Below are 12,281 nucleotides of genomic sequence, written 5' to 3'. Positions count from 1 at the left end.
CAGTACAGCATGACATGTCAGTGTGCCCTACTGTCATGATTTTAATACAGACAAATGAAAACAGAACATTAGATGTCCGAGATGCATTTTGAAATCTTTTCCTGTTTGCTTTTCCATAATTTTTGAATATATTTGAGAAGTTAAATGAGCCCTTTCATAGCATCCCTACTTGCTCCAAAATGGCTGCATGACTCTAGCAGCACAAATCCACCAGGATATTTCTAATATTCCCATCAACATGGTTTTGACAGTCCTTTTGCTTTCATACTGCAAGGTTAGAAATGGAGACGAAGCCAGATTCCCTCAACTGGGGAGCAGTTGTATATAAATGGAAGATGATTATATGTGTCATCCTTATTTAACAATCCACTACTAAAGAAGACGGCTAAAGGATCACAAGGCTGAAGAACAATATGGCAAAGAGGAAGCAGATGCTTTCTGTAGAGGGACACCACTAAGCATTTCAGTAAGTTCAGGGGGTTTTCATTTGTATACAAACACAGCTTCCATCTTGCTATATCTAGTATCAGTCAACTCCATTTCATCCAAGTTGTCATATGACAGGATGAGAACAAGGACAGTCTGGTGACAGCACTGCTTACATTAGAAATAAAGGACAGAGGAAGCTACATGTCACTGCATATAGGTCACAGTTGAATGAATGACCTATGTTTCTTCCCAGCAGCTTCATTTAGATAAGAATCAACTACATTCTACAGGGATAAAAATAGAAAAATCTCCTCCAGTTTAAGAAAAGAAATTAAAATATCATTACGTTTACAACAGAATGACAACAGCATGGAAAAAAAATAAAATTTAAGGTTGGTACTGTGACCATAATTTCCTGCTGTAGTTATTGGAAAGGAGAACGAAGACACTCAAATACATGAAAGAAAGACCCAGTATTAACTGTTTTTCATTTCTTAAATTTTGGGGGAGGGGGGGTTGTGGTTTGGGTTTTTTTTCTTTAATTTTCCAGATTATTTGTGCTGTATTTCAAGCGGCATATTACAATCACTTGCTCAGAAGATACCAGCTTAACATGTCATTTTCTCATCCAGAGGGCAAAAATGTGGTTTGCCATTATGTACTGGATTGATAGCTGTCTGTATGATCAACTGATTTTTATGGTAATTACCATCCTCCTCAAACCAAAACCTGAAGCTGTTTTGGATTTTCTTCTGAAGTGAGAATTAAGATCTCTGTGTATGAAATTTTATTCCAGAGCAAGTTTCTTGTATTTGAAATGCTTACATATGAAAGTCAGACTGCAAAAAGGAAGAAGAGCTAATCGAGACGGGTTAGAAACACAGAGACTGTAGTTTTCAATCTTTTAACTACAGTATTCTAAAAATGCCATTCTGCAGCTAAAGATACGTTTTAGATGAAGTCCCTAAAATGAACTCTGACAGTATTCTACAGCATTTCCCAGTCACCACAACTATGGTTAAAAAATATTCTCTTCAGCTAGCAAATTGGTAGCTTAAAAAGGGAAGCAGGTTTGTTTTTTTAAATATACATCTAAAGAGTAAACTGTGACATTTATTGACATCAAAGGCTTTAATTACAGTTGGCATGCAGCCTCAGGCTGCCCATGGCCATCTTTGGCCATTCTGTTCTCAGTCACACCGATGACTTCAGTGAATTACTCCACATTTGTGACAAAGCAAACGAGAGCATAATTTGAACCATTAACAAAATGGTCTGAAATAGCAAAAGGCTCAGTAATTTATCAACATCATCATAACCCAACATTTATTTTGGGCTCTTTCAGCATTAGTTCACAAGAGCTTATAGATACTGGAGACAGCTGAAATGGAATGGTAGAGAATTTTTTGTTTTAAAAGCCAGGTTGAACCCTTCAGGTCCAAAGCTCAAAGGGCTCAGGGGAAGAGGAAATTGCCTGTTTGCCTGCTTGTTGGTTTTAAAATTTCTGCAAAACATTCTTGCGGCTACATGTGGATCTGCAAGGGTAGAGGCTTATGAAGACCGACCGACTCCTGTGCAATGCCTTGTAGGGATAAAGGTCTGCCTTGCTTGTATGTGTACGGATCAAGGCCTGTATTACTAACAAAATCTTTTCATAAAATTGAGAGATACAGTGCAAAAAGGTTTTGTGAAGGTTTGAAATCTTTCTTCCTGAACATCCCAGCTGAACTAGTATAGTAGTATGCTTGGGAACCAAAATGTAGGAGAATTAAAAATCTTAAAAAGCCAGTACAGTTAATCATGTTCTGCTGTCTGAGCTGAGAAATAAACAAGCAGCAGAACATAAAAGATAAATCACAACTTTAAAATGTAAGATGTTTTCATGTTAATTATCAAGAAGCAAATGTGGTAAATGTGACTAGAAAGTTGTTTTTAAAAAAAATCCTGTTAAACCTGATATTACTCTTTAATGTTTTAATGTTTACATTTGAATGTTCCTGTTTTAAGACATTGTTAATAATTACTTGCAGTTATATCTTGCAACAGAACAACGTAGATGCCTGTTTATAGAGTAACGTACACACAGCAAGCAGAATTTATTTTTAACGTGTTTCTCTTGTATGTATCTCTAGAAGAAAACACAGTTCTATTAGTAAAGCAATGTAAAGTCATGGAAAATTATTATGAAACTGTGAATTTGTCATTAAAATTAAATAATTTTTATTTAAACCTGGCACAGTTCCAGGCCAGAAAGGTTAACAGTTGTGGAAAATTCTTCTTTCACAAATCTTGGCAAACAAAATAAGAAAATCCTTGCCTTTCAGTTGCTTCCAAAACCTCAGTTCAATAAAAAAAAAAAAATCACAAAAAAAAAAAGAATTGAGACTTTTCAAGGCAAATAAAGCTGCAAAAACATTTCTGAGATGCTTAGGGTAAATGTGGACATTGCTTTGCACTATTATAATCATTGTCATAAACCAGTTGCTGTCCTGCTGACAAACATTAGATGGCACTTTGGAATTTAACAGTTACCATATAAAGTTGCAGGGCACATACTTAAGAAGTGTGAGACATGAAAGTGAGGTACTGTCAATGATAGAGAGAAAAGTGAGATTTCTGCCAAGGAAGCATCTTTGTGCTGAAAGATATATTTTCAAAGTGCACATGTAAAACTATAAAATCGTATGTAATTAAATTTTGAAAAAACCAAATCATTGTGTTGGAAGGAATAAAACAATTCTTTCCTTACCAGAGAGAGGGTCAGTTTCTCGGTTGTTGGGTTCCCTTTTTTTAATTTTTTAATGAATCCTTTGGGACCCACTTTTTAAACCACATTTGCTGACAAAGTTTTATACAAACACTTCTCAGACAGCACATCAGATTTTGAGTGGATTTTGCTGCGTGCCAGAAGATCTGAGCCCCAAATAACTCTAATAAGTGGGGTTTAGGTGGGTCACATAAAATAAATCCCTTCTGGAAAGCACTTCACAGTTTCTGATGCAGCTGGTCAAATCTTTTTAGTTGTTGCTGAAATTAATGCAAATATTCCCATTCACTTTTCTATCCCTGTTTTTACCATCTAAGGTCTTAAATGAAGACTGAAGAACAACCATAGGGGAGAAGCTATAACAAGAAATAAAAGAACCAGGAAAAGTAAATTCTTGCAGGAGTATTACTTGAGTCCATCTTTCAGAGGCTCTCATATATATATATATATATATATATATATATATATATATATATATGCATGCCTGTTGCACAAACTCTCTTTTTTTGTTAGCCTTGTGCTATCGCATTCCTCCTGCAATACAGGAAGCAAGTTCTAGAATTTCTTTTGGAATTTGGGTAATCCCAGCAGAAGGGCAAACAGCAGGAGCTCCTTCAGCTCACAGTGGTGCAACATACCATACTGTCACTTTGGAAAGTCTCTATCTGAAACACCTGCAGTAATTTCAAGCAAGCTACTACTCCTTCTGTGAGATGCAGGCTGGCTTAGCAATGCTGTCTTAAGCTACCTGCAGTACTTTGGCCCGGAGAAACATCAGTTCCTTGCTGCCAGTTTCCACTGTTGCTGAGCTACCAGCAAAGGATCTGTCTCCCACTGTAAACCAGGAGTTGATGCTTTCACAGAGACAAGACAATGTCCATAAAAAAGGCGGCAAAAGCTCCAACTTCAAAGCTAAACTCAACTATTATTATCTCCAACACAGCAGAAGCTAGGGACGGGATCATACCACATGCATGGGGAACACGTCTCCCCGAAAAGTAGCTGAGTAACAGCTTCTGGTCCTGTTCCTAACTGTACTGGGATTCACAGGTACTGCAAATATCTCTAAGCTCACACTGAATTCTGATCTAAGAACTCATTCTCCCATGGGAATCATATTCCCAAATCTCCTTCCTTCCCCCTTTGGAACCTTTGAATAGTTGCACGTAAGCAGAAGCTGAAACCTGACCCAGGTCATTCCTAGAAATTCAGTAAGACTACTCATACGTACTGAATTTACAGGATCAGACTGATGGCATAGCTGGTGCATGCGTAACTGCACAGTGATCCATAGGCCAAAAGAACACAAGAGCTGCATATACAGGGACGGGGGAGCTGAGAGCTGGGGCACCAGCAGCTGGCTGGGGAACAGGCACGATACGACTCTGACACTGAACCATACTGTAACTCTAAACCAGAACTTAGATTCCTATGGTTTCAACTGGTTTTATAAAGGAATTGGGACTATCCCTACAAATTCTTTCAACATTTTGCAATCTGCTCACTACTAGCAGATGTAGAACATTGGTTAACTACCAAGGAGTTTTTTTCCCTGGGTATTTGGCATTGTAACAAGAAGTAGTACTGTAACACCAGGGAGCTGTTATGAACCGACAGCAGTGTTGTCCGCACCTGACCTTACCTGTCATTTTCCATGCTGTCAGTCCCTTAATATGAGTGCAAATACATTATATAACAAAGGAAGCCAAGAAGCCCTACAAACTATAACTTATTACATAATACTTTACACACAAAGATGGAACCGCATCCCGTATGAGTTGGAGAGGGGGGAAGAAAGGTAAGCCGATGACTCAGTGCAGCTCAGAACCCATTTTTGCTTCTCTCTGCATATATTCAAACATATATACAATATTAATGCACCCATGTTCTTACTATCAAAGCACTTGGAAACAGTCTCTATATTCTAACAGTCTGCACTATGTCCGTGTAGAGCAGAGAATCTTAAGTAAAAGCAAGGAAATGTAGACAGAAGTGTTATTGTTGCCCAAACTGTAATTCAGCTTAACTTAATGGTATTGTTTGGAAAAACAATTTAAGCTAATCTTCTTGTATTTTTTTTTTAAATTCTTACCATGTGTTCTGGTGTGCTTTAGAGTTCACCTTTTACTTGAAACTGACCCTCAATTCACAAAATGTCATTTTTGGCAGAAGTCATAGGTACCTCAGATTAATATAAAGACTGAAGAATACTGGTGCTTAATTATGGCTACAAAATACCTACCTAAAAAATAAAAAAAAGGAAAATGTGTTTGTTAGTTTTTAAACAGGTATTATTTCTCTCAAACATAAGTTGAAATACAAATGATCCAAATCATACTACGAAAATATTCAGTAGCTTTTTCCGTAAGCTGATTTTCCTTGGACAGCTATAATCACATTTGCTAAGTGAAAAAAAACCAAATTTTATTAACTTGGTTGATTACTGACATTTCAAGATGGCCTTCAGGGGTATTATTTGTTGGGAGGGGATTTGCAGGTCTCTTTTGGCAAGGGTGTTAATAAAAAAAAAAATATCCCAAACAGTATGTGATTTCTTTTAAGTTTCTTCATTCCCACTTACCTCTTTGCCTTCCTTTCATCTCTATTTTATTAATACCTTGGCTAAACACAAAGTTAGGGAACATTTGCACCAAAACTGTATATCAGTTTATGAAAAAACATACGATATTTCATGTCAGACATATGTCAGACCTGGAGAAATATATGAAAAAAGCTCTTACCAATTATAGAGGTAGGACACTAATTAAACACGCTAGAGAATTTTGAGTCTCTGTTACCATACCTCTTAACAAATGAATAATCACAGTAGCAATAAAAAAAAGACTGACTCAAAAACCTCATCACTTAAGTTGTTTTCTCCTTATTTGTATTGAAACAATTTATTATTGTGTGTATTTCCTTAGTTCAGAAGCCACAGCTTTTGCACTGCTCTAATTCCACCACTTTCAGGATGGCCATGTATAAAGGGTAACAACCCACTAACAGGATTTATACAAGATGTATTTTAACAGTGTAACTTACCATACCTGGCATCACACTAATTATATTCTTCTAGTTTAAAGAAAACAGAGAGGAAAAAAAAAATTGCAAACTTGTAGTGAAATAGTTAACCTAGTACAAAATGACTGTAGAGCAGGCTTCAGTGAATCATTAATAAGCCTTTATAAACGGCATAATCACAAGCCCTAGTTCAGAGAAGGCTGTGTCGGTCACATCTAAGGGACCAAATTATTGTGCACAGTATTACAAAAGGTACAAACAAGCTCAGTTCTGCCTCCAACACCATATTCATGCCACCTTAACTACTGCAATTGCATGATTATGCGCAGGGATAGCTTTACAAGTGAGAAGTTACAAGCTTGTATAAAAATACATATTACTAGGTGTAATAGCTACATAAATACGATATATTAATCTATCGTTATCGGTATCACATCATGCTGATTCAGCTTGGTTCGATTATCAGAAATTTCAGCCCATACAATGCACTTGCACACTTTACCATTAAGAATCTCAGCAAGCCTGATTCTTACATAGTTTGAAAAAGCCAACGGATTGATAGGATAAAAGCTTTGAAGCTGCTGGCCTAACGCCGAGTCAAAAATTCATCAGTGAAGCTGGCTGGACTGAAGTTTAAAGTCCAAACAGGATCCAAAACTTGTATTTTCCTTTTGAAAACAAGAGAAGCTATTTTATCACTCCTTTTAGGGGAAGAAACTAGTCAGTAAAATTGAGTTAACTGAGTTGCAGTCATAGGTCTCTGGGCACATGCTGTTGACTGACAGACCTCTAGAAAGCATACCACAAACACTATAGCCATTGTCCTGTCACTATTTACTCCTCGGCAGCCTTTATCAATTCTGTGGCATCAGGACTGTAACTGAGCTTCCTCCTTATGGGAACTACTGTTCAACATGTAAAAAGTATTCCATAGAGTACAGCAGAATTCTAGAAAACTTGCAACAAGACTACCAATTTAATACCACTAGGTTCTAAACAAAAATATCATTCTAAGAAAAAAAAAAAGTACTTATGCTGATAGGCTTTTTTATTAACAGGCTCTGTAAAAAGCTTGTGGGAATATCTATATTATATTAACAGATATGCACACACACAGTCTCCATTTTGGGTTTAGTCTATTCCAGTACCTCCTTAACCAAATGTACCAGATGATCTAAAAATAACAAACATAAGAACACCCCAACAAACCCCCAGAGGGAAGCAAAAGAATGGAAATAATAGTCAAATGAAATACATTTTTAATTATTGGATGATTTTGTCAATGCAAAGACTTCTCAGATCAACTTACGTTACTTCTTACAGGCACAGGAGTCAATCTGATAAGAAAGACTTTGCACCAGCATGCTAGGGGCTGATTTCTGTTATTTATACCATGTGAGATTTGGCAACAGCCACAGCTTTCCTACCTCTAAGAAGGGCGATAATACCTACCTTTTTATAGTGGGAACCCCTCTCAAATCTGTACAGGTCACTGCAAAATCACTGAAGTCAAAGTATTGTTATGGTGTATTTGTTGGCAGAAGAGGTTTATTGAATGCTGTACTTTATTTTGGTCATGAAACATTAACAGAAATGGAAATTGTCAATGTATACCTATGGGGAAACAATCTTTGAATGTAAACATTGTTTTTCAGCTCCCCAGCTGATCAGACTTGACAGAGCTTCTCTGAAACCCATGGAGCCATGCCAATTTAAACCAACTCAGGATAGAGCCTGAGAGAGTGTTTAACAAGTTTCACATGTCTTAATAAAAGTTTAAAAAAGGAGACACTATTCTTTACTGTTAAAAAGTTATGCTCTGAATTGTTAGCTAGCCAGTGATAATATTGCAGCTTTGTGCATTCAGCCCACTATAGTACATACCCAACACATGCACTTTTGTTCCTTCTCCCTGTCCAACTTTAGTTCCCATTGTGAAGAGTGGCAGAAGGCTGATTTGAAAAGAATTGAAATAGAACCAGGTAGATTAAACTAAATACCTCATGCATGAAGAGTATTAAGATTTTAAGATTTATCAAGCTTGTAAAAAACATTATCAACCAGATACTTTGACATGTAGATGACAGATGATAGGTGCTACTCACTAGTGACTTAGAAGTTTATTGGACTATGCCTGCATTGGTAAACTGATAAAAAGGCAAAGACCTCCACAGCTTGGGATACTATAACAACCAAAACAAGTATTGTTTTTTACATTCTTTACTGCAAAAATTAGAGAAGAAAACATACCTATTAACAAACAGCTCTTCTCTTTTTAGTACAATCAGATTTTCACTTTTGGAAACAAATAGAAATGGCCAGCCATATGGCTCCAACCACTCAAAGCCAGAATAGGGACCAGAGTGAAGAACATGCTTAAAAACTGGAAGGATTTTTAGGAGATTTTCACTAACCAGATAAAAGCTCTATGTCTAAACTTTCATTAAATGCTACATTTTTCAGAGTAATGCAAAGGTTTTCATTGAGTAACTAATAATCTTTTGTCCAGAGGGTTCTTAGTCTGGAAGAGCACTTTATTTGACCACTTCAAAATCCACAGTAACACATGTATAACGTCACACATCTTCCAAAAGTTCTAGAGTTGAAACATCATAATTCATGTCACTGGCTGTACACTCACCAACAAACTAATTGAAGTCAGCCTTTAAGACTGGGGAAGCTACATAGGGCAGAAGTTACATTTACCCACTTGTTCAACAGCAGTAACCACACACAGCACTTTTGTCCCTATTTGCCATAAACTGTGCTGGTCAAAGCTAGCTGTCCACACGGCAGTAGCTGATTATTGCCTCTTGAAGGAAGGAGAGAGGGGTACAAAACCGCTGCACAGCCTGAAGATTTGGCAGGCGCTGCCTTCTACAACGGGCTGTGAAAACACGAATGCTTTGGCCACTACCTTAGTAGAAGACTCTCACTAGTGTTAATGGGAGGCATTTCAGCAGCATTTAGGACCTCTTACTGTGAGGACAGTATCTCCCAGAAACCCCTCCTCTGGGAAAAATTCCCATTAAAGAATAATTTCAGCTATTTCTAATTAAAATGTGAACAAACCCATAAAGATTTGTTTAGATTGTCCAAGTAATCAACTTCTCCCATTAAAAACTTTTTAGAAAAATCCCCCACACTTTCTTAATGTAAAATTGAGAAGCCTATGCATACATTTTTTGGCAATTACAGCGCATCCTTGACCTCATTTGCAGATCTGATATTTCTTGTTAGAGGCCAAAAGACACAATGATATATATACTCCCAGCAAATATCAACAAGGGCACCACAGCTCACAGGTACCATTCAAGTACTCTAAACAGGCAGAACTCCCCAGTAAGTGAGTGAAGGAAGGGGCTAAATGGTCTGCTCAGGATAAGGAGCTATTGTTATGGAATGAGTTTAAAGTTGGTATTTTAAAAAAAAAAAAAAAAAAAAAAAAAGGTGGATGGCAAAAAAATCCAGAATGAATGAATTAGAATCAATATTTGCATAAGACCTTGATTTCATCTCTTGAGGACTTCAGAAAACTGTTAAAACTTCTGGCACATTGTCTATATAGTGTTTTTGCTTTTCTGAAATTAAAAAAAAAGCTTTATTTTCTTTTCTAAGAAGGGAATAAGTTTGGTAGCGTATATTACAAAAAAGTATTGAGAGAGACTCTGTTAAAGAAAGCCCTATACACATTTTCCTAACAAACCTCTTTGACAGATTCCACTTTGTCAATCAAACAACATGGAAAACTGATGCCTTGTTGTGGAGATCATTAAAGATTACTGGCATTCTTATGAAATGGAGTTAACCCTCATTTTTTGCCCAAATTCTACTCAGAATAACTAGATTACATATAATCATCTATGCTACTTCCAAATGCTACTTCTTGAGTTATTTTGTAATATTACTTACAACAAACGGTTGAATGAGGTGATAAGCAGAAGTCAGTCCTCACTGAAACACAGCTTCAGAGATCGTTGCATTTCACTATAGCGCATGAGCAACCCTTACAGACAGCAGAGTATAGAGTGCATTTTGCTCGGTGTACTCTTAACAATGAAATGCAATATATAATAGTAAAGATGAAATCATTATATATTCTGCATAAGACTGAACGTACAGCTTTCATGCTTCATTTAAACACTATTTAATTAATTCTAGTAAGTCAGGAAGGAATTTGGTCCTCAGTACATTTAATGAAAATTCACACAAATAACATGACATTAATTCTTAACTGTGCATGTTTAGCTATTCAACCATTTTATTTCATATACAAGCTACTCTAAAAACCTCAACACTAATTATTTATGAACTAAAGCTCTCCTCACCCAGTGGCAACGAGCTGAGTGTACACAGATTCAGTCTGGGGTCACTTACAGGGGCTGTTTCACCGTAAGAGTCACGTAGACTCCAGTAACTTAAACTCTTTTATTAAGTTTCCTTGGAAGCGGTTAGACCTTAAGCCGTAACACTGCAGAAAACTAATGCTTCATCAGAATTTCCTTCTGGAGCTATTAATCAGGCACTTTGCACAAAGTCATTCAGAAAAAGCGAAGGTGAACTTCTCCTTTTTGTATTAAAAAACATCTCCCCCTCTCCCCAGCCCAGCTGCTAATCGAGAAGGTAACAACCTACAACTCCTACCAGCTACTGTCAGACTTTTAGCCTAACCAGTGCAGGCTGCTCCTTTCACATGAAGTCCCATATTCAAGCATCTGCATGTACAGAAACATGGCAGCTGTTACCAGAAAAGCTGTGCTAACATAATATAATGTAAAGTCTGCCTGAATACAGCTCAATGCAAGTATAATTGTAAAATAGTCTGGTATAATTAGGAAACAACTTTTAGAATCCTGCTAACTTGGAGTTTCTCTCCAAATTGAATGATGTTTTCTTAGGAAACAGACCTTCACAAACGGTACTATTGCTTCTGCATGACTTACCTTGCATGTCAGAGTGATTTGCAAGCTTAAGTAATTTAGAGATGTAAGTAGTTTACCATTGCACGTTTAAACAGTTAAAAAATACATATCAAGCAAAACTATATTTGGAAAGCGAAGACTAACACAAAGCCAACTTGCATCATTAAAATAAAGCCTATCAATTCAATAAACATGAGAAACAAATTATGAAGTCCTCCCTACACAAACAATAAGGCTTCGCGGGAGGGAAATCCCTGCTTTTCATGCTGTTCCCTCTATTCAAAGTCCACCTATTTCTAATGGATATTTTGTTTGCTATGGAGATTATGATTCAGCCTTCTTTTTCAATCGCCAGCATATCACCATACTTCCAGCAAGTACATAGATTTAGAGGAGGGTGTGAAGATTTCTCCTTAGGGTTTAATACTCAAGGATGCATACATTTTTAAAAGTATCCCATGAGCTAAGAGGAAGTAAGAGCAACTTCTAAGTCAAGGCTCTGAAGTCTGAGCTACCAAATTAATTGACAAAGCATACCAACTCTGGGTTATCAGAAGACAAGCTACAGAATGAAATGCTGACAACAAACAAGGTGCACCTGACTTTCTGGAATGGGAAATTCTGGTATAGGTGAACTCTAGCAACAGGTAAAATGAGCAGGCTGTTACCTGCAGTACAAGCTGCTGCCAGGCGGTTGCCAGTGGCTGACCATTGCCAATGTTGCAAATGCTCATTCGGTCTGCTGGCTGATTGGCACGCTCAAGTTGCAAGGAGACATTGCGCCGCTCTTCCTCAAGTGCACGGGTAAGCCGCTCGAAACGAGCTTCTTGCTCTTTAACAGATGCTAAAATGCTGGCAGCAGACCTGATATCATAGTCATCCATGATTGTTTTCAAATGCTCCTGCCTGTTAACTGACCAGGGCAAATGGAAAGGGTTAGGCGAAGGGGTGGGGAGGGCACAGGTCAGAGGTTAAAGATAAAAATGCACATTGTTAGTCACCCTACTAAAATACTGTTCACTCTAAGAAGCAAACTGCAGTGCTCTTTTCAAAGACATCCTTTCCATCCATTGATTTGATTTTAAATTAAAAGTAATTAATCCAAGGCTTCCCTGTTCAAAATAGAAAAAAAACCCACATGC

The 12,281-nt window shown here is 37.2% G+C and overlaps 1 protein-coding gene across 1 annotated transcript in view; it reads right to left on the bottom strand.

The window, feature by feature from the left end:
- ARVCF (ARVCF delta catenin family member) overlaps window positions 1-12,023 on the bottom strand; it is a gene marked incomplete at both ends in the record, with an annotated part of 165,429 nt that extends 153,406 nt beyond the window's left edge. The window contains one exon of the mRNA XM_082007844.1: window positions 11,808-12,023. Within this exon, the coding sequence (XP_081863970.1) occupies window positions 11,808-12,023 (216 nt within the window). The remainder of the gene's footprint in view (window positions 1-11,807) is intronic.
- Window positions 12,024-12,281: the final 258 nt, after the last annotated feature.

The sequence above is a fragment of the Phaethon aethereus genome (assembly GCF_964289735.1).
Source record: "Phaethon aethereus genome assembly, chromosome: 17".
In the NCBI taxonomy this organism is placed as follows: Eukaryota; Metazoa; Chordata; class Aves; order Phaethontiformes; family Phaethontidae; genus Phaethon; species Phaethon aethereus.
This window is presented reverse-complemented; position numbering and strand designations above follow the sequence as displayed.